Source organism: Astatotilapia calliptera, chromosome 19 (genome assembly GCF_964374335.1).
Source record: "Astatotilapia calliptera chromosome 19, fAstCal68.1, whole genome shotgun sequence".
NCBI classification, from domain to species: Eukaryota; Metazoa; Chordata; class Actinopteri; order Cichliformes; family Cichlidae; genus Astatotilapia; species Astatotilapia calliptera.
In genome coordinates, this window is record NC_137440.1 from 11,200,518 (window position 1) to 11,223,542 (window position 23,025).

The 23,025-nt window shown below is 44.7% G+C and overlaps 1 protein-coding gene across 2 annotated transcripts in view; it reads left to right on the forward strand.

The window, feature by feature from the left end:
• The window catches only part of LOC113012493 (uncharacterized), a 47,268-nt gene extending 24,246 nt beyond the window's left edge, over positions 1-23,022 (forward strand). Inside the window, exons 3-23 of one of the 2 annotated variants that reach the window (XM_026152742.2) lie at positions 1,801-3,056; positions 4,418-5,475; positions 5,986-12,593; positions 13,616-13,654; positions 13,729-13,847; positions 14,064-14,241; positions 14,356-14,495; positions 14,905-15,031; positions 15,332-15,367; positions 16,889-17,043; positions 17,263-17,389; positions 17,501-17,646; positions 18,648-18,774; positions 18,859-18,885; positions 18,987-19,099; positions 19,453-19,585; positions 19,668-19,807; positions 20,839-20,962; positions 21,236-21,394; positions 22,041-22,194; positions 22,402-23,022. In XM_026152742.2, the coding sequence (XP_026008527.2) occupies positions 1,801-3,056; positions 4,418-5,475; positions 5,986-12,593; positions 13,616-13,654; positions 13,729-13,847; positions 14,064-14,241; positions 14,356-14,495; positions 14,905-15,031; positions 15,332-15,367; positions 16,889-17,043; positions 17,263-17,389; positions 17,501-17,646; positions 18,648-18,774; positions 18,859-18,885; positions 18,987-19,099; positions 19,453-19,585; positions 19,668-19,807; positions 20,839-20,962; positions 21,236-21,394; positions 22,041-22,194; positions 22,402-22,490 (11,055 nt within the window). In that variant the 3' untranslated portion in view covers positions 22,491-23,022. The remainder of the gene's footprint in view (positions 1-1,800; positions 3,057-4,417; positions 5,476-5,985; positions 12,594-13,615; positions 13,655-13,728; positions 13,848-14,063; positions 14,242-14,355; positions 14,496-14,904; positions 15,032-15,331; positions 15,368-16,888; positions 17,044-17,262; positions 17,390-17,500; positions 17,647-18,647; positions 18,775-18,858; positions 18,886-18,986; positions 19,100-19,452; positions 19,586-19,667; positions 19,808-20,838; positions 20,963-21,235; positions 21,395-22,040; positions 22,195-22,401) is intronic. The other variant, XM_026152743.2, reaches the window with a different exon arrangement.
• Positions 23,023-23,025: the final 3 nt, after the last annotated feature.

Here is a 23,025-nt window from a genome sequence, read left to right on the forward strand (position 1 = left end):
CTAACATGTGCTCTTTGTTTTTTGTGACAACTGCCAGCTTTAGTTTTGCAGTGCGTGCATTATGAGCATCCGGGCTTCAAACTGGACTGTGGACGTCTCTGCTGTTCTTCCACCTGCTCCGATATTCCATGTTTGTTTTCCGGGTTTGTTCTGAGCCGTTTGAATCTGTGAGCTGTGGGAATGAAAGTGTTTGTGTCTTAGTTAGTCATTCAGTTTTACTGCTGCGTGTCATTCACTGCAGGGTGTCTGCGTTTAGTTCAGCTTTTCACTCTTTACACAAAAAATAGTCAAAAATATTTCATAATAAGAAAGATTTTAAGAGAGGATTTGCTTTAACAATGCTTCTGCTTTTGTTTGACCTTCCCGTATTTCCCAACTTTTGTTATAAGCAAAGTAAATAAGCTCAAAATAGAACAAATATCCAAAGTAAAGGAGCTCAGGTGGTTAAAATGTAACAAAATGCTGCTTTAAACATGAGTATGAGTGAAAAATGAAAGTGAGGTAACGATAAGCTGTTATAAGAGCTTGTGTTCACAGTGTGGCCGTGCTGACTGTACAGCTTACCTCACATTACACAGAGAGCTGCTCCTGTTCAGAGTCACTCAGCCAGTCCATCCATGTGTTTGTGAGTAAATGAAGCTGATAAGATCAACCAAATCTGAAACGTTTCTACATTTTGGGCAAACCTTCAAAGCTCATGTGGGGTAACTGGCTGCTTAAAACCAGTTAGTTTATGAAAGATCTGTTTTTACCTGCGTCTGTGTATCAGGATCATATTCTGTCCAAATTATAAAACATGTTTTCAGCTGAAATTGAAAGAACTCTTATTGATTGCAGTCGCACCTTTTAAAGGAAGGTAAATTCCAACGATTTGCATTTCTGACTAAGTGAGGAAGAATATTTATCTAGAAAATCTTTCAGGTATTCTCGTCTGTGACTCAAAGGTATGTCGATGAAGGCACCTGCCAGTTTTCATTTCTACAGAAAAGCCGGCTCGTCTCGTCTCAGCTCGACTGAGAGATGAATCCGAGTCTGATTTTCACTTATTAAAGCATCAGGATGAAAGAATCGGCTGTTCGATTTTTATAAACACACCGTATGAACAAACACATCCATCAGTCTTCTCACAGGGAAAAAATACAGAAATACATTTAAAGTCTAATTGCATGTAATCATGTAGAGAAAGTCAAAAGCTCAGAGCGTAATTATCTGTTCAGTGCTTCTGCAGAAATATCAAACTCAGTCTGTTACTGTTAATCCTGCTGCGACAGTTACTTTACATTTATTTCCAATGAATGGCTGCTGTTTGTTTTTGATGATGTTTCCCCGTCGCCGCCTCCTCTCTGGCTGCCATGTTGCAGTTCCTGCTGCTCAGCAGTGATTTGGATTAGTTGGAGCTTCTGACAAACACTCGCTCCTTCTCGTCTTCTCAGTTTGCCTGACGAGGATCGACAAACATTTAAAGCTTCAGTTTTTACTTGGAGCCAAATAACCTGCAGACTCTTCTTTCTTGTTCTTGGCTCTGATTATATAACAGGATCTGTTTTCAGGGGATTTCCTTGAACTTCAAAAATGATTCAAATGTATAAAAATAGATGAAAAGGAAAAATGAGGTGATGGTGGTGGGATTACTTTAGGCCCAGACTGTATTTGTGTTTCAAGGAGTCCAGGACAGGCAGAGCGCACGATGCAGCTCAACCTCAGAGGAAGTACACCAGGTTGTTTTTGTGCACATTTCATTCTTAATGCAGTCTTACATCTCAGTGTTCATCTTTCCTGCCTGTCCTCTTTTCTTTTTAGAGTTCGGAGGAGAGGAAATCAGTGTTCGGCCGTCTCACCAACTTCTTCAGCTCCAAGAGGAAGAAGAGCAGCAGCCGGAATCATTCGAGCACCTCCACCGACAGCTCCCCGGCATCCCCCTTGTCTCCACGTTCGGCCCAATCTGAGCCAGAAAATGGGTTAAATGCTGAGCACAGCGACACTGTGAGCCAGAGCTCCAGCCGGAGCGCCTCCAGCAGGGCCTCGCAGGTCACAGTAGAGGCGGACTTGCCGTTTGCAGACAGTAACAGCACCGGGAGAAGCAGCGTGAAGGAGCTGGATGCAATCATGACTTCCAGAGACGCTGCATCTGCCACCGAGCCAGATCCAGATCCCGGTTTGAAGTCAGAAGTGGGCTTCGCTGAATCCGTGGTGGAGGAAGTGAGCAAACGGCTGCAGGTGAATTTGGAACAAAAAGTACTGAAGAGACCAGAGAGCAGCAGTGAGGATGATATCATCAGCCCGACCACACTGACGTCACTTCAGATCCCACTTTCCAAGGCTGTGGAGTCCCCAAAGTCTCCTAACCTAACCTCCATAAGCTTAGCATCAAAGAAAGCATCGGTGAAGGTTGGAGAGAAGGGCCACAGCACGGCGCTGAGAGGAATAACTTTGTTCAAACAGGAGGGAAAGCCTCCGGACCGGAAGAGGGAAAACTCAGGAGGACCCAGGACGAGCACTCGAATATCCACCAGCAGCCTGTCGGGAGAAAGTGCAACCACGAGAGAGGAAAAACCCCGAGGCGAGTCTCCTGTCTTGTTCCACAAAGCCATATGGGTGGAGACACACCTGGGAGAGGAGGAGGTGGAGTGGGAGAAAGAAAGGGATGTAATGAAAAAGGAGGAGGGCTTTAGAGCAGACTCGCCTCCTCTTTTGGCCGTACCTGCCACAGTAATTCCAGAGGACGACTCAGAGAATGAGGGAGCACCAGAGAGCCCTCCCACCCCCTCAGAGACTCCTCCGCTCAGTGGCAGCCTGCCACATTCACTCTCCTCCCTGTCACAGACTGTGGGGGAGGTTCAGACCCCCACGGAGCAGCCGGAGGGGCCGGACACAGACTCAACAAGGAGTTCTCCTCCGGTTCAGGAGCGACACCGGACAAGATCAAGCCGGGTCACACGCAGGACTGTGAGTCTGCCTTCGAAGAGCAAAGCTGTTGCCGAGGTGCACACCGGCCCCGAGCCGAGTGTGGACGAAGGCTCAACTTCAAAGAGCTCAAACACAACAGAGGCGAAACCGTGAGTGTCTGTCTGTTTTCATTTTCCTCTGCTTTTACAGCCTCTTTGATCCAGAGAAACAGAGCTCAGCCTGCATGCAACCCGAGCTCCGAGTTCCCATGGTGCTTTATGCCAGAGCTGAACAATGGGGCTAAAACCTGCAGGGAGGCGCTGAAATATTCATCCACCCAACATCCAGCCACTCAGAAACACCTTCTTTAAGCTTCTGACACTTTACTAGATTTATCAAATGTAGGTCAGCTGTTCTGTGTTAACCTTTGGTGTTCGTTCACTACCTCCAGTTAGTCATTACAACCAGCAGGTCTCATGTTTGACCTCAGGATGCCGTGGAAACGCTCAGCCTCGGGAGGAGTGCTTAAAGTTTCTACACACGGTTGATTCTGCAGGTGGTTTTACAGACGGCACAGTTCATCCAGGTTTACCGTCATCGTGCAGGAGAACAGTGGAAACTGCATGTGTGAAGCATTTTTATGGCATGATTAGAAAAGAGACACAAAATGTTTGAGCGATATTTGAACTTAATCAGGTCAGAATACACTACAACATGTGACCTTTCACATGAAGACTCGCAGATGCAGTTTTTCCCTTTGGTCGTGTTGTGCAGGTGTAAACTGAGGAAAACATTTGGCATTTACAGCTGCTGCTCTGATGTTCGGACGAAATCTCCCTGCTAAGCGTCTGATTTATAATTTTAAGGACAACACAGAGTTTTAAAAGTAGTTTTCTTATTTGCTGTCTTAAAAGTGGAAGCTCAGTCAGGCAGAGGCTCAGAAATTCCATCCATGTATTGGACAGTCAGGTGGATTTACCCACTCTGGGAGGGGAGAAGGGCTTGTGAGCTCAGCTCCAGGTCTTCCTTTGTCCTCGTCTTGTGTTGCTGTAATTTTTGCTCTTTTTCTTTTCTCTGCTTCATGGCTGCTTTGTTCTTTCTCATGTCTGTTGCGTCAGCAGCTCGTTGGATCTGTGGATTTAGAGCCAGTTGGCAGTAAACTCTTCTTTGGACTCGTGCTTCACTGTAATAGTGCTAGCATTAGCTATCTGAGGACCCTGAGGATTCAAGTTGTAACAGTGACTTCACCGGGGGGCTGTAATATCCAGGATATCTTTTCCTTCTCTGGATATTTAGCCATACATTTATCTTAATGGCCTCCAAAGGCACAACTGATGGTCTAAATATGCTGCATTTAATTATTTTTCAAACATTTTTTTTTATTTATCATTTATGCAACAAAGTATTACAAAGCCAGAATCTATTTTGCTATAACACTCGGTGGTTTTCACAGCGTAGGATCTATCTACTTGTGTGGATACATAAAGTGTGTCTACAGCTGTCATTAAATGTTTTCTGTGTTTTCTGACAGACGGCTGATCCTCCAAAACAACAACGATGCTGATTTTAAGGACACAACCCTCGATCGGCCCACACGAGAAGACGAGTCTTCACCCTCTGAGGCAATTACTCCGGAAGCCATAGTTAAAGGTAAAACAGACTTGGAGGCCTCAGACTTCGATGACACTTCTGCAGCGTCAGACATGTACAAAAAGAAGCCAGCAGCTGCAGAATCAGCGGCGAGAGGCCAAGCAGCCGACCAGGCTGCAGCCCAGAAACGAGGAGTTATAGGAGCAGCAGAAAGCCGACATACCACGGCGAGTGGAACAAAGACCCCGACCTCTGCAGCTGGAAACAAGGCCAAGAATGTCCCAACAAAGGCAAAGGGCTCCACAGAGGGCACAAAAGTGGAAACTTCCAGTGATAATTCAACACAAAGAGACAGAGCCGTTGTTATGTTGCCAGCATTAAAAGACCAAACCCGCGCTCCCTCCGGTGCTGCGGGTTCAAAGTCTAAAATCCCCAAAAGATCAACATCAGACGCAGACGTGAAATCGCCAGTGACACCAGATAAGACATCGGCGCCGGACACCTCAGGGCCCAAACTACAAAAACAACCTAGGACCAAAGAGACTCTGAAATCTCCAACAACTGCAGCCAGACCTGGAAGGAAACCAAGCTTTGAGGAAACCAAAGGAGGAAAATCGGTGTCGGGGAACATTTCTCCCACGAAAACTAGGACCGGAAAAAAACTCAGTAAGGACAAATCAGATGAGGACTTTGAGTCTGTGAACTTGCTAAATGACGTGGAAAATGAGGAGAGAAGCGGTAAAAGTGGACACCCACCACATGGGGAAAGTCCGGACGTCAAAAAAACACAGCAGCAGAACGATGTGGAGAGCCGGCTGCCCGTTTCATCTCCGACGAGAAAGAAGGTTGATATAACCCATAGAAGGGTTTCATCGGGTCAGATGGACTCGGACAGACCTAAAACAGTCCAGAAGACAAGTCGAGAGCAGAAAGATGCAACAGCTGACGAGAGTCCTGGGAGTGAGACGCCGCCACCGCTACCCGAAAGTCCAAAGAAAGGTAAGAAAGCTCGAATAGCATGTCGGACCAGGCGACATGAGGGGGGGCGGTGAAGGAGGACATATGAAACCCAGGGGCAACTAAAATGAACAAGCGGGGTTTCATACAGAGATCTTGATGAAAATACAGACTGTTTTTCATCTGTTGGATCTGGACAAACATCTGGTTTGCAGATGTTTCTGCAGAAAAACCAAATATTTAGGTTATTATTATTATCTGAAAAACAGTTGCCTAAATATGGAATAATTGCCAATAAAATGCAATCAAATAAAACATATAAAGTTAATAATAGACATGCATGTATTACACACAGTTTTCCATTATCCTGTCCCACCTGTTCCTGAAATTACAAAGTTATTTTTGTGTTAAAAATATCACTGTAAAGCTCTGATACAGTTACTGGTATTTACTCCTAATATTTTAACCTGTTTATTTTTTATTTTGGCGGTGTCTCTGCTCCATCATAAGATCCATAATTTCCTGTCTGTCTGTGTTTTTTGTTTTTCCCAGCAGGAAATGTCCCACCAGTGAAACCACCCAAAACCTTTTCTAAAAGAATCCATGGTGAGAGCGATACTCCGACCTCCAGCATCTCTCCACCTCCCACCAAACAAGAGAAAACCGTCTCATCAAGGATCTTTAAATGGAACGAAAACATCAAACAGCACCAAAAAATGCCTGCAAAAGATTCCCCTGAGACTTCGTCGTCTGTGAGCAAACTTCCCACAAGAGGCCAGAGAAGCTCCAATAAACTAAAACCCAGACAACGTTCCCAAAGTGGGAATTCTGAGGACTCAAATCACAACACATCGACAGAGACGGATGTAAAAGCACCTGAAAGCGTCACGGCGAATGAGCGTGACAGTAAAGACGTATTTAAATTCAAGTCGGAGGGAGAGGAATGTATTATAAAACACACCGATGAAACCAAAGTGAAAGAAAAAGAGATCGGAACCAGTACAGCAACTGAAGACATTTCAAACATCCAGTGGTTGCAAAACAGCGACGCAGTTATTACAGAAAGTGCTCCGGACACAGGAGCCGAGGTGCAGTCGAACTGCGAGATCGACAAAGCAATTCAGTCTCAAGTTACTGATGGAAGTCGAGCGGAAAACGTGTCTGTTATTCAAAATAAAAACACAACACGAGAACCGAAATCCCCGTCACTGAAAACACTGAAGCTAACAGGAAACATGAATAAAAACACGGCACCACGAACTCACGACACAAAACAAGCTCCTGAGGATGAAGCTGACATGCTAAGCAAACCCGCTGAGGGTGACAGCGTTCAAAGGGAGATACGTGGACGTATTCCTGGTAATAAAATAAAAGCATTCACTTCCAAGCAAAAGATAAACAGCAGCAGTTTTCCTGCTAAACTGATGTCAAAGGATGACTCAGATCAGTCTAAACCAGCCAATACAGAGCAGCAAAAGGATTTATCAAGGGAGGATCAATTAACAAACGATAGGGACACGTCCCTGACATTAAACAGGGCCTTAGCAAAAGATGTTGAAGTAGAGGAGAAAAGCAAAGAGGAGGGTGGCAGGAAACCAGCAGAGAGGTTGGGCATTCAAACAGAGGCTGTGACTGTTGGTGAATTGTCCAAGAATGTTGAAAATCAGTTGCACAAAGAGGCTCTTTTACTCGCAGGAGGATCTGAAGGGAAAGGCTCAAAACCAAATGAAACGCTCAGTGACACAGCAGTGGAAAGCACTGAGTCACAGAATAGTTGCAAAGAGGCGCTCAAGGGCATAACCGCAGAGAGAGCCATAAGAAATTCAGAGAAATCAGTACATCTGTCATCAGAGGACAGAGGTTTATCAGCTGAATCCAAGGAAGAAACACAGACAGGGATTACAAACGCTCTGAAAGAACAAACGAGGGAGGAGCGAGCAATACTCCATGAAACTACAAAACAGCAGCCTGAGATGTCTTTGAAAGAAAACACAGAGAGCAGCGGTGAGAAAACAAAAGCATCAGAAGTGAAAAATGAATCCAAACTGCTTCTGACAAAAAATGAGGAAGTCGGAGGTGAAGACACAAGTCTGGACGAAAAACGTGACAGAGATGTAAAAGGAAAACGAACTCCAGAAGTAAAAGACATGAACATGTTCGATGCTGAAGCTGATAAAGAAAAGAAGACTTTATTGAACGTGGCTCAAGAAAACAAGAAGGCGGCCGCTGCTAAAGACCAAGGTGAGGACATTACAACAAAGGCTAATCTAAATCAGGACCTTGCAGAGGTGAAAGCCTCAAAGAAGACATCAGAAAAACATATTTTAAAATCAGATACAACTAAAGAAGTAAAAGCTGCCAGCACTGAAGCTACAGAGGATTTGTCAATGCATAGCTTGGTGAGTGTGACTGAAGCTGTGAATGCTGACATTAAATCGAACATCCAGGAAGACCAAAAGTCCATAATTGTTGGAGACCTGGATAAGGACATAACAAAACCAGTCAAAGATCCAGATGATAAATTAGACCAGAAACCAGAAATGGTAAAAACTGGAGGTCAGGAGAAGATGCTGAAGAGCCGGAATATGGATGTTATTCAAGACCAGACTTCTCTAAGTACTGAAGACACCAAAGAAAAAACCAAAACCAGTGACCTGTCAGTGGACAGTCTGGGGAATGATGCAGTGACTGCACATAATGAAGTTGAACTTCGAGGTGAAAGTATAACAAAACCAGCCCAAGAAAAATCAGTTCAAGAGAAGACAGTGGAGAGCCAAGAAAAGGTGATAGTTCAAGAACTGATCTCAGTAAACACTAGTACAGAAGGTACCAAAGAAAAGACAGAAGTCAGTGATTCATCAGTAGAAAGCCTGAAAAAGGAGATGGGAGATATGAATGCTAATAGTGTTAGCAAACAACAGACTGACCAAGATGGAAATGTTACCAAACCAGAGATGAACCAATCAACAGGTTCAAAAGCCAAAGAAAAGACAGAAAACAAGGATGGTAACAAATCTGGTCTAAAATCTGGTCTGAAAAAGCGAGTGGGAATAGTACAACCAGAGTCTGTCGTGCAGGCAGAAATCCAGATTCAAGACCTAAAGGCTGTCTGTGTGGAACCTAAAGACAAGAATGAGACCAAGGATTCATCAGCAGAAAGCTTGGTGAACAAGCCAAGAACTTTGGGTACTAACAGTGATGCTGGAATCCAACAGGACCTGAAGTCTCTAAAGGTTGAAGTTGACAACAAAGAGGAACTGACCGAATCTAAACTTTATGAATCTGAACAGAAACCAGAGACGGTCAGAGCACAAGTTCAGGTTAAGACAACAGAGATCCAAAATACAGACGCAACCCAAGAACTGACCTCAGGTGGCTCTGAAGGTGCCAATGAAAAAACTGAAGTCAAAGTTGCATCAACTGCAAATGCTGATAATGATGTTAGTAAACAGCAGGTCCAGGCTCCTGTAACCCTTAACAACCAAGATGGGAGCATAACGAAACAAGAGAGTGACAAATCAGCAGAATCCACAAGTCCAACATCTGCTCTAAAAGCAGAATCTCTGCAGGAGGCAGCAGAAAGGCAAAATCAAGACCTAAAGGATGCTGATGAAGCTGAAGAGAAAGGTGACACCAAGGATTCATTTGCAGAAAGCTCAGTAAATAAGACAGCGGCTTTGCAGACTCATAGTGATGCTGGAATCCAACAGGACTTGAAACCTGTAAAGGCTGAAGTCCAAGACCAAAAAGAGCTGACTGAATCTAAACTTTATGAATCTGAACAGAAACCAGAGACGGTCGGAGCAGAAGTTCAGGTTAAGACAACAGAGATCCAAAATACAGACGCAACCCAAGAACTGACCTCGGGTGGCTCTGAAGGTGCCAATGAAAAAACTGAAGTCAAAGTTGCATCAACTGCAAATGCTAATAATGATGTTAGCAAACAGCAGGTCCAGGCTCCTGTAACTGTTAGCAACCAAGATGGGAGCATAACGAAACAAGAGAGTGACAAATCGGCAGAATCCACAAGTCCAACATCTGCTCTAAAAGCAGAATCTCTGCAGGAGGCAGCAGAAAGTCAAAATCAAGACCTAAAGAATGCTGATGGAGCTGAAGAGAAAGGTGACACCAAGGATTCATCAGCAGAGAGCCTCGTGAGTGAGAAAGAAACTTGGCAACCTCATAGTGATGCTGGAATCCAACAGGATTTGGAGCCTGTAGAGGAAACAAGCTCAACCACATCTGAAATTCAAGATCATAAAGTTAAACAGAAACCAGAGACAGTCAGAGCTGAAAGTCAGCAGAAGACAGAGATCCAAAATACAGATGCAACCCAAGAACTGACCTCGGGTGGCTCTAGTGCTGAAGGTGCTAATGAAAAGACTGAAGTCAAAGTTGCATCAACTGCAAATGCTGATAATGATGTTAGCAACCAGCGGGTCCAGGCTCCTGTAACCCTTAACAACCAAGATGGGAGCATAACGAAACAAGAGGGTGACAAATCAGCAGAATCCACAAGTCAAGCATCTGTTCTAAAATCAGAATCTCCACAGGAAGCAACAGAAAGCCAAATTAGAGGCCTAAAGGATGCTGATGGAGCTAAAAAGAATTCATTTGCAGAAAGCTCAGTAAATAAGACGGCGGCTTTGCAGACTCATAGTGATGCTGGAATCCAACAGGACTTGAAACCTGTAAAGGCTGAAGTCCAAGACCAAAAAGAGCTGACTGAATCTAAACTTTATGAATCTGAACAGAAACCAGAGACGGTCAGAGCACAAGTTCGGGTTAAGACAACAGAGATCCAAAATACAGATGCAACCCAAGAACTGACCTCAGGTGGCTCTGAAGGTGCCAATGAAAAAACCGAAGTCAAAGTTGCGACAACTGCAAATGCTGATAATGATGTTAGCAACCAGCAGATCCAGGCTCCTGTAACCGTTAACAATCAAGATGGGAGCATAACAAAAAAAGAGGGTGACAAATCAGCAGAATCCACAAGTCCAACATCTGCTCTAAAAGCAGAATCTCTGCAGGAGGCAGCAGAAAGTCAAAATCAGGACCTAAAGGATGCTGATGAAGCTGAAGAGAAAGGTGACACCAAGGATTCATCAGCAGAGAGCCTCGTGAGTGAGAAAGAAACTTTGCAGACTCATAGTGATGCTGGAATCCAACCTGTAAAGGCTGAAGTCCAAGACCAGAAAGAACTGACAGAATCTAAACTTCATGAATCTGAACAGAAACCAGAGACGGTCAGAGCACAAGTTCAGGTTAAGACAACAGAGATCCAAAATACAGACGCAACCCAAGAACTGACCTCGGGTGGCTCTGAAGGTGCCAATGAAAAAACCGAAGTCAAAGTTGCGACAACTGCAAGTGCTGATAATGATGTTAGCAAACAGCAGGTCCAGGCTCCTGAAACCAAGGATTCATTAGCAGAGAGCCTGGTGAGTGAGGTGGCAACTAAAGTTAGCGACAAGCAGAATGCAGACATGACAATACCAGAACTGAATAAGTCAACAGAATCCAAATGTCCACAACCTGGTCTACAACAGGGACCAGAGACTGCAAAGACAGAATCTACAGATGACATGGAAAGCAAAACTCAGGGTTCTGTGGAAAATAAAGGGAGTCCTGACTCCAAGATCTCATCAGCAGAGAGTTTGGAAAATGAAAAGGCTAACAGTGAAATTAGCAGTCAAAAGGACCAGAAGAGCACACCTGTCAAAGTTGTGCAAATAAAGAAACCAGAGACAATTACTGAACCTCACACAGCTCCAGGTACTAACCAGGAACCGGAATCAAAGGCTGTAGCAACAAAGGATCTGAAGAAAACAACTAAAGATCCTGAATTAACTGTAACATCAAGTGTTTCCATGGCTGGAGCAGCTGGCAAACAGGAACAGAAAAACCTCATTAAAGAGGTTGTTGGAGTGGATGAGAAACTAAAGGCTTCAAAGATGAATGCCAAGAAAGAATCACCCACGGTTGGTTCCAGCGAGGTGTTCCTGAAGGACAAAGACACAAAAGAAAAAAGAGAAACAGATGTTCTAGGTAGTGCTTTCAAAAAAGGACTACAGACTGCAGAGAAATCATCCACTTCATCCCCAAGTCTGCAATCAAATGCAGACTTTCCTTCCAGCTGGTTAGATGTGGAATCTCATCAGAAGAAGAGAAGGGTCCACAAAAGAAGATTTAACACGTCCGCTAGTGTGGATGACCCTCTTGATGCCGATGATTTTATCAGGAACATTAAGGAAGGTGGGATGCCTTTCGCACTGCCTCCAAAGAAGCATGTTCATAAAAAGTCTCAACCTCCACATTTTGTCTTGCCGGCCATTAAGGAGGACCACTTCGAGAAAACGTTCGATCCTGAGGAATTCCAGTTTGGCTTAAGGAAAAATGGACGAACCTTTATTGACCTTTTACCTACGACAATTCTTAAACAAAAGGGAAATCAAAGGAATGGCCAAACTCTGGAAAAAAATGCCACACCCACTCTTGAACAGCAAGCAAAAACACTTGATGAGGTTGAAGGTAAATCTGCACTCCAGGAGGGAGCCAAAGCTGAAGCAGGAAAAGAGGGGCAAGACAATGGAGAAGAGCCTGTGAAGCTTACGTCAAGACTTAATAAGATTTCCATCCTCTCCAGCTTACTTACCACTCGTTCCACCAGGAAGAGTACAGAGGAAGTTTCCTCTGCCTCAAATAGCACACCTTCCTCTGACCAGCAGCAGGGCATGCCCTCACTCAGAAACGTGGAAGCTGCTGATTCATCAAAGCCTGAGGCCACACACATGGGTGGGACGGGCGTAGATCAAAGCCCGGTCACAGGAGGTGGTACAGGAAGAGTTAGTGAGTCAGTCTTTAGCTCTTCCTCTCCTCCTCCTCTTGTGCTGCTGCCCTCGTTCTCTGACATAAAGCTGCCTGAACATTTAGAGAAATTACTGAAGAAGAACAAAAAAGAAACAGAGACCTCCACAGCGCAGACAATTCAAACTAACCAGAATACAAAGGAGAGCATCGCTATGGACCAGGACCTGATAGCAGGTCTATCTAAAGTGGATCTGAACCTGAAGAGCCCTGAAGAACTTCCTCCAATCACCAACTACATCCAGCAGCGCCCTCCAAATGGATTTCAAAAGACAACTTCAAAGCCAAAGGTAGGCACGAGACTTTAAATGATATCTTTGCCTGTTAGCAGGAAGGATTCTCAAAGCCTGAATGGGTTTTAATCAGCTAAGAAAATCTGCAAAGCACTCATAAGTTCCTAGTTTATATCCATGGCCACACACGCCCCACCTTCACACTGTTATGTGATGCTGTTGCAACCAAACTGTGAATCATTTACAAGTAAGGACAGGAAAGATGAACGTGTCCTCAATGTGGAATTCTCAGAGGAAGTTTCTTCCAAGATCGGCTCGTCTTCCAGGCTGAGATGAAGTATTTGCATCTACAGGCAAATAAAGCAGACCTATAAAAAGAAATGTGTCTTTAAATAATCACACTGTTTGTTTCTCTGCCGCGGGCATGAAAGGAAACAGGAGCACTGGAAACTGATCAAAACAAATTAATGTTTGCTGTTGACTTTAAGGTAGAACAAAATGAGGCAAAAACATTTACTGCACAGATGATTAAAATACCAAACTAACAGTAACTTTAACAGACTGCTAAGAGTACACTTTACACTAATCTTGCTAAAAATGTAGCACGTTTACATCTTTTATTTCTGTTGACGTCTCTTAGCATGCACTGCTCCTGTTAGGAAGTCTAAAATAAAACCTGAACTAGGGAAAGAAAGAAGCTCTTGGGTAAAAGTATTATTGTAACTGTAACTGTTAAATGAATGGGACTTCACTAAAAGTAATGAATTAATACTTAAAGTTGCTGTGTGAGCACTCAGGTAACTGACAGCAGGTTACTCCAGGGTAACCAGGGTTAAAATAAGGAGGACTACCATCCCAAACCTGACGTGGAAACCAACGACTGCCTTAAAACTAAAAACTAGAGGTGTCAGCAACGTGTTTACTGAGGTCACACAGACAAAACGGTTCTAGAATAAAAAAGCATTCGACTCACATGGCCAGGGCCATCAGGACACACTCAGTTCAGATGACCACTCAAAGTAATATTTAAAATTCAGCTTTAAGTTTGTAACCTAAATCTTTTCCAACTCTTCTTGCAGATTCCTGCAGTAAGAGGGTTCCACAAAAGACCTGGAAAGGTACTGCAGTGTATATCTAAACATAGATTGAATTTCTAATGATGGATTCCAGTGACATGTCTGTCTTGATCTAGATCATCATACACGAGCATGCTCAGTTTGGAGGAGAGGCCTTTGAGCTCTACTCTGATGTAGAAGATGCCACCACCATGAAGCTGTCCCCCATCATATCAGTCAGAGTCATCAGAGGATGGTACGCATTAGCATGCATCCACGCTTCAGTGTGATGATCACACGTGGACATAGTTAATGGAAAAACACTCCGTTTTGATTTAACCCCAAACAAACTTGACCATTGTAACGTAGCAGCACATTTTAACTTATCCAGGTGATGTGACTGAACTTTCCTCTGAAATCTTTGGTGCTTGTTCTGTGAAAAGTGTAGAATTACGTGATTGTGTCTCTTTAGCTGGGTCCTGTATGAGAAGCCTGGTTTCCAGGGCCGTATCATCGCTCTGGAAGAAGGTCCTACAGATGGCATCGTGAATGTCTGGGCAGAGGAGGAAAGTCCTGCAACGCTAGATGAGATAGGTGAACCTATTCCCACAGCGCCTGTGGTCATCGGCTCCATTCGACTGGCAGTGAGGGTGAGTTGGGTTTCATTTAACCTGATTCAAAAAGCTCAGTTTTCCAGGCTTATTGTAAATAAAGAAATGAACTGTCAAAGCTCTCACACAGTGTTATTTTTGTGTGTTTCATAGGACTACAGCATGCCCCAGATTGACCTGTTTTCGGAGGTGAACGGCTTGGGCAGGATGGCGTCCTACTTTGACGACACCGTAGAGGTCAGCTCCTATGGCATCCCACAGACCACCGGCTCCATTAAGGTCCATTCTGGAGTGTAAGTGGAGCCTTAAATGTCCTTAAATGGGAATTTGCTGTTGTTGGTGGTACAGGCTCATTACAAATCTGAGATTAAATGCCAGAAAAAGAATGTTTTAATTTGTTTACGTTATTAGTTATGATGTCTGAACTGGAGCAGGAACGCTGTGGAGGTTCAAGAGCACAGAAAGATAAAGTTTGATGGGAAATCATCCATCTGAGTTCTGTGTGTGAAGGAATGCAGGCGGCAGGCCGGAGCTTGTGGTTGTCCCAGTTAACTGCAGCAGATTCCTGATGGGTGGGGGGAGTAGTGAGAGTGCTCATTATTCCCTCCATTGTGTCAAAGATTAACGTTTTCTTTCAGGAAAGTAACCCTTAAATGTTGAAATCCTGCTCAACTTTCCTCCCCATCTCGTGTCTGTCTGCAGCTGGCTGGTGTACACCAATCCAGGGTTTGGAGGGTTCGTGGGCGTGCTGGAGGTGGGAGAGTATCCCTGCCCGGAGGCCTGGGGCTTCCCTGAGCCCTTCGTAGGCTCGCTCCGACCCCTCCGAATGGTAAAGTACAGGAAATACACAATATGATGCTATGCAGTCTGATCAGCCACAACATTAAAACCGGTGAAGTTTATTACAGTGGAGTGTGTCAGGGTCGGATACATCAGGAAGCAAACTTGATTTCAAACATCAGAAAATCATCTGTTAGCAGAAACATTGCTGTGTTTATTTTAGTCATAGAACAATGTTTAATCTCAGTTAGCACAGGTGGTTCTAATGTTGTGGCTGACCTGTGAACGTTTGCACTTTACTGTAATTCTTTGAGTTACCTGAGTCTGATAGAGTGCGTCTTTATTACAGGGGCCGATAAAAGTGGAGTGTCCCAATGAAGTCAAGGTTTGTTCTGTTCTACGTCACATCTGTAAATACCTGCTGCACACATTCAATTCAATTCAATTCAATTCAATTCAATTTTATTTATATAGCGCCAAATCACAACAAAAGTCGCCTCAAGGCGCTTCATAGATACAGAGAAAAACCCAACAATCATATGACCCCCTATGAGCAAGCACTTTGGCGACAGTGGGAAGGAAAAACTCCCTTTTAACAGGAAGAAACCTCCGGCAGAACCAGGCTCAGGGAGGGGCGGCCATCTGCTGCGACCGGTTGGGGTGAGAGAAGGAAGACAGGATAAAGACATGCTGTGGAAGAGAGACAGAGGTTAATAACAGATATGATTCAATGCAGAGAGGTCTATTAATACATAGTGAGTGAGAAAGGTGACTGGAAAGGAAAAACTCAATGCATCATGGGAATCCCCCGGCAGCCTACATCTATTGCAGCATAACAAAGGGAGGATTCAGGGTCACCTGGTCCAGCCCTAACTATATGCTTTAGAAAAAAGGAAAGTTTTAAGCCTAATCTTAAAAGTAGAGATAGTGTCTGTCTCCCGAATCCAAACTGGAAGCTGGTTCCACAGAAGAGGGGCCTGAAAACTGAAGGCTCTCCCTCCCATTCTACTTTTAAATACTCTAGGAACAACAAGTAGGCCTGCAGAGCGAGAGCGGAGCGCTCTAATAGGGTGATATGGTACTACAAGGTCATTAAGATAAGATGGGGCCTGATTATTTAAGACCTTGTATGTGAGGAGCAGGATTTTGAATTCAATTCTGGATTTAACAGGAAGCCAATGAAGGGAAGCCAAAACAGGAGAAATATGCTCTCTCTTTCTAGTCCCTGTCAGGACTCTTGCTGCAGCATTTTGGATTAGCTGAAGGCTTTTCAGTGAGTTTTTTGGACATCCTGATAATAATGAATTACAGTAGTCCAGCCTGGAAGTAATAAATGCATGAACATCAGCTGTGTTTCCTGAGAATCTCTGAGAATCTCAGTCGGACCTAAAGTGACGAGCTTAGTTCAGTCCAGACATGTTTGGCTGACACGATTCATTATGTTTGATGACTTGGCTCAGATTCAGTGGCCTGGGGAAGAATTCAAAGGAAAAAGGATGAATTTCCTGTTACAGATCTCACTGTGGTTGAGATGAGGCTGAATTCCTGTGAAGCTGTTGGTTGAAGGAGAATGTGCTATGAAAAAACACCAAAAAATAGTCCAATGATGTCTTTACATCATGTTTCCCCAAAATGTATTTCTTTTCCTACGAGTTTAGTTGCGATATCTTTAGGAACAGGCCAAAGAAAGACCTCCTGTAACGAGCATGCTCAGGCATTTTCCCCCATCAGCTCCTTGTACGCTGACAGCTCCAAGCCTACAGCCTGAACTTTAGCCTGTTTCCACTGACGGATGTGAAATATGTTACACTACTAATCTGTGGAATGAATGGGATTGTACCTTTAGGCAGGAGTGGGGTAAAAACACACAGAGGTAAAAACTCCTGCTTGTGTGTCTGTCGTGCAGGCCTTACTGTACGAGAAGCCCAACTTTGACGGCGAGTGTTTAGAGGTTCACAACGACATCTACAACGTACAAGAGCCGGACGAAGAATCCGACGAACCTGCTGTGAACAAGAAGACGCTGTGTGCAGTCGGGTCTCTGAAGATCCTCGGCGGCCTGTGAGTATTTATCAGGGGCATCGTCATCATTCCAAATCCTAAATGTCACATTCTTAGAAGCTGGCTCACTTTGTCAGGTTACAGTCGTGTTGCACATCGAACACATGGAAAAGCTGCACAGTGCACTTTAAACAGGGATCTTTAAAAGGCTTTACTGTTATACGTGCTACAAATATCAGTTGGAAAGGTCTGTAATGTGTCTTTGTATCAACGTTGAAGCTGGGTGGGCTACCAGGAGGCAGACTTTGAAGGCCAGCAGTATATCCTGGAGGAGGGGGAGTACCCTCACTGCAGCCACTGGGGGGGATCTGAGGACGGGCTGCAGTCACTTCGGCCTGTAATCGCAGTACGTATCACCTGAGACGCTAACCCGCAGGCTCCTGGTTGGAGGGCGTTTCCATCTGATGCACTGATTTCTCTTTTTTAAACTTTTTGTCTGTGTCGCCTTCTTCGTCAGGACTTCCTGTCCCCGCACGTTAAACTGTTCAGCGAGCAGGACTTCAGTGAGCGGAGCCTCAGCACCAACCTGCTGGGACCCGTCGTCAACCTGGAGGAGACCGGCCACGGTGCAAAGACCCAGTCTGTCGATGTCACCGGTGGAGTGTAAGTCAGACACACAAGAAGAAAGAAATGAACACAAAGCTCAAACTCATGTTCTCTCTCTCAGGTTTCAGGCGTGTGCTTCTCACGTTACAGTGTTTTATCACAGCGCACGCAAACATACACGCCTACAGCCTCAGAGGATGGATTATGGACGAGCCTGTGAAACGGATCCATTCATGGAATTGATGAAAGGAAGCTTCCCGAGGGCGGAGCTTTACAAAAACAGAATTTAGTTACTATCAGAGGGCGTTAGAGGCAACTCGTAGGATGTGAAAGTTTAGAGTTCATGAGTTCGTGATTACAGTATAAAGCACTTTAGGTGACTGTGGTTGTGATTTAGTGATGCATAAATAAATGGAATCAAATTGAACTGAAGATAAAAGTAGCGTGGTATGTGCTGATAATCAGTAATGAATATCTGTGGGTTTCTTTTTCCAACACTTTAAAGGGCCAGTTCACCCAAACCACTCCCACAGTTTCTCTCCAGCTGATCGTTGAGATGTGCCAGCGCTGATTAAATATTCAAAACTCGTGCGATACAGGGCTAAAAAACTCTAAAGCAAGTCTGTTAGTTTTTACAGGGAAGATTTCTTTGTTGGTTTTCAGAGCTGGTTGGATTTGTTTGCCCAACACTCTGCTGTTAGCTCTGCGACGGCCTCGCCTGTCATTTTACAGCCTCTGAGACGAGACTCGGCCTGTTTATACAGATAATGCTGCAGCTCAAGTCATTATTCAGAGAAACCTGAAGATGTGCTGTTTGCAAGCACTTCCTTGATTTTAGAGCAACAATGGCTTTTATTTTGGTTTCCTTGGAGTTAGGTGGTTTCCAGTTTCAGCAGACATCCCTGTAAGAGTATCCTAAACATAAACTTCATCCATGTAATGAGTGGGTAAATCGTGGCTCGTGTGCTTCTCACGGTTACAGGATTCACTGCAGAGCTTGTGATGCAGATGAAAACATGGAGGCTGTGGTTTCATTTCTTAGCTGGTTGTCGTTGCAGGTGGGTGGCCTTTGAGAAGCCTGGGTTCAGCGGAGAACTCTACGTCCTGGAGAAAGGCATGTACGCAAACCCGGAGGACTGGGGAGCTCAGAACTTCAGGATCGCATCCATACAGCCCGTGTTCCACGTAAGAAACCATCAGCATCCGTTAATCACACAAAGGCTTAACGTCATAAAAGGTGCATCTCTAACAACTCTGTTTGTTCTGCAGGACAGCATGGGAACCACAAAATTCAAGGTATCGCTCGTTCGTGTGCAGCTCGGCATCAATCAGAAATGATGAGGAGTCTCTGTTAGTGTGTGCTGCTGGGTCGCTGAGGCTGTTTGGATGTGTTACAGGTCCAGCTCTACTCTGAGGAGCACTTCCAGGGACGGCTGGTGTGTCTGGAGGACAGCGCGGCAGCTCTGGATGAAGACTTCACACCCAGGTCCTGTAAGGTGCTGGCTGGCAGGTAAACAACCACCACAAGCCTGTTTTAGGGAATCTTTGTCCTTTTCAGAGTACTCTCCTGTAAGACGTTCTCATATAGAACAATGTTTGTTTCTGTTCCTCAGGAACGTCAGGAATTAAACTCTTATCTTCTGATTTTAATGCTCAGAGTTTGTTAAACAAAAAAGATTGACTCTTGGAGTGGGTGGAAAATTGATTTGGTTGCAGTTTATCGAACTTCAAATGTGTTTTTATCAGAATTGAAGTCATGTGGTTATCGTCTGTACTTATGAAGTCATGAGGGGTCAGAAATGCTGCTGCACGAGGTAACATTTTTGCATGGCTTCATTCAATATACTGCATATTTGTTGTCAGCTGGGTGGCACATGAGGGATCCCAGTTCACGGAGAACATGTACATCCTGGAGGAGGGGGAGTACCCCAGCACAGAGGCCATGGGCTTCTTGTCCTCAGACTCGAGCTTCCGGTCCATCCGGACTGCAGGACATGTGAGTGTTTGTTCTCCCTGGACGTGTCTTCAGCCCTCTGTGGTGCTCTGTGTGAACTCAACCCTCTGCTCTCCACCTCCAGGAGTTCTCTCTGCCGTCCATCGCCCTGTTCACGAAGGTGGGCTGCAGAGGTCGCAGGGTGGTGCTGACACACGAAGCTGTGAACCTGCATCAGGCCGGCCTGGACGCTCGCATACGCTCCCTGGTGGTGGACGGAGGAATGTAAGTGACAGAGATGAACGTTTGAGCCTCTGCTGGTTTAAAAATGTGACAGACACCTGCCATCGGCACCAAGGTTTTATATGCAGCAGGTTCTGGTTCAGAATGGACCTTTCAGGTGTGTCTGCACACCTGGTCATAGAAGCGTAATTATGCAACAGTGAATGAAAATATTGTTATCTTATAACAGTATTCAGCAGTTCACCACAAAGTACTGAACTTGAATTATAAGTCAGCCCAGTGAATGTTTTGTTTCATCCAAATAATTGGACGCATTTTATTAGCAGCCTTTTGTATGTAAAGTCATCACTTCCTGTGACCTGGAGGCTTTCAAACTGTGTGATGGGGCCCCCAGCTGGAGCAATACAGCCACTGCAGGGAGCTGACAATGAGGGGACAATATAGAGTGAAGCTAATTGAAATGAATGGGATTTATGATGAATAAACAGCTGAGATTTGTTTCACTAAAAGTAGATTTAGATCTGTTTTTGTAGGTTTTCTTTATATTCTTCATTTTCTAGAAGCCTCAGTATTGTGATATTATCCTGACTACCGCTTGTGTCTGTGCTGCCAATAGACCTGTGCATGTGTTAGACTGATTATAACTGATAACCAGCTTCGTGTGACCTCTTAGCCTGATCCATAATGGTGGGACAAGAAAAGCCAGATGATAAACGGATATCCTCGATATGCTGATTTTCCCGATTTCCCAGTTATTGCCATTACTGCCAGCTTTTAATCGACCGCTTTTATATCTGCACATATTTTAATAACTATAGCTTTGCATGAATTTTGAAGTTTCACCACCAGGTGTTAGCATTGTACCAGTTTTAGTGTAGTTACACACCCCAGCCGGCTTTACATTAAATTTTCCCTTTTGCCACAAAGTGTTTATTTCAGCGCTTTAATTAAAACTTTCAGTCACGATTGGATCATAGAAAGGTCCATAAACGGTGCTTCGTGGCTTGTTTGGTGGACTGAATGAAACGATGGATAAAATCTGGCGAGCTAAAATGATGTCCGTCTGTCTCCAGGTGGGTGTTGTATGAGGGCAGTAACTACAGAGGTCGACAGCTGATCCTCCAACCAAGCCAAGAGGCTGATTTATTTCAGCATAGCGGCTTTCAGCGGATTGGATCCCTCCGGCCTTTACTGCAGGTAAGTCCTGACTGGCCCATTTAACGCCAGCACCTGAGATGTTTTTGGATTGGTGTTATTTGAGACTTTGGTCATGTTTAACATGAACATCTACCACAGGAACAGGAGAGGCAGAGTAGGTCCTCTTTAAGTGAGAGCGACTTCTATTTATTTCAGTAGAAATGTTAAATGTGTTTGTCTTTGCATCGAATGCCAGACTGATGCTTCGTGAATCTCTTCCTGACGTCCACTGTGACTAACATCTGTATTTTGTACTTGTTGCTCCTAACACAGAAACCGATGTACTTCCGCCTGAGGAACAGGGAGACGGGATGCATGATGTCTCTGACGGGAACGCTGGATGACATCAAGCTGATGAGAGTGCAGGCCGTGGAGGAGTCGGGGGGAGAGGAGCAGGTGTGGCTCTATCGGGACGGATATCTCACCTGCAAGGTACGCCGGCGAAAACTGCTGAAACTGACAGCTGCACAGTGCGTTTATCCTGCGATGGACGGGTTCTCACATGAGCTTATTTACTCTGAACCTCATTCACACAAGCACGTTTTCCATGCTCATTCCCTGCAAGTGCTTCTAACATTCACACACATTCAGACTCCAATTGAAGTATCTTGGCGTTAGTATCCTGCCCAGACCGCATGCCAAGGATGTTTGGCGTGCAGATTAGTAGGAGACCTGCTCTACCACCTGAGCTACAGCCACGGTAGCACTACGTACAGCTAGATTCGGGCTTTTAATTCGGTGCTAAATTCTGAATTTCTCGTACTTACCTGCACTTGGGTTCAGTTTGATAATCCGTCCTACTTCTGCTTCTGTTTATAAATCTTTGGGTTTAAGGGTGCGTCTCAAATGTTTTCGGGTCTCTTTGTTCTGCACTTGTTGGCTCTTCTCTTTTTTGCTTCCTCACTTTGTAAAAACTCAGCGTCTCCCATTGAAAGAGCCTTTATCCTCCACCCCTTCCCACCTGCTGGTTCATGTTACAGAGGGAGAGTAGAGCATGTTCAGCAAGTTCATTTTAATCATTTTCAATATGAACTTGTTTCCTTGTTAATGCTGACCACTTCCTCCTCTGCGTCCTCAGGACTGTTTCCTGGAGTCCTCGGGCAGCGTGATGATGGCGGGCAGCCGTATCTGCGTTTCTCCCGAGCGAGGCAAAGATAGCCAGCTGTGGAACATCAGACCGGACGGTGTGGTTCACAGCAACCTCAAACCAGACCTCATCCTGGAGGTCAAAGGTCAGACACCTTTATTTTTACACCTTCAGTTCACGTTACTTTTTTTTTTCTTTGCTGTTCATTTTACGTTGAGCTAATTAAAAAGTGATAACTAATTTTTTAAGAAAACTAAAACGCAAAAATTAAAAATTGACTGAAATAATCTGAGCGCGTGAGCGTCACGTGCTGCAGTGATGACTGAACTCGAGCTGTGTCGTCTGTTTCCAGGTGGGCATCAGTACGATAAAAACCAGGTGATCCTCAACACGTTTGATGAGCGAAAGCTGAACCAGAGGTGGAGTTTGGAGCTGCTGTGACGACTCTCACGGCCTCCTGACGGAGCTCCGTCACGCTGGGCCCTCAGACGCAGCTCAGCCGTGGAGCCCACACCGATGTTCGCTGTCGTGTTTGCTTGGAAAGACGATGCGCTGGATTACGAGCTCACGTTGATGAACAAAATGTTTTTAGCTGACCTTTAACCCAAAGACTGTTTACTTCAGCGAGACCTCTGCCCTGTTTCAATGCTGCACCTTTTCCTGTACGGTACTTCTCTTACACTCCAGCTGTTTGTAGATCAAAGTGATCCGCTGTAAAGTTTTTAATGTTTTTACACACACACACACACACACACACACACACACACACACACACACACACACACACACACACACACACACTGTCGTTTGTACAGAACCACTGAGTGTAAAGACCTTGAGTTTAACTCTGCTGCCCTCTGCTGGTTGTAAATGTGAGAATATTGTTACACATTAAAGTAATAATGTGATGTCTTTATTTTAGTGAAGAGTTTCCTTTGAGTCACTGAAAAATAAAAGCTTTTTTTTAAGCTGACAG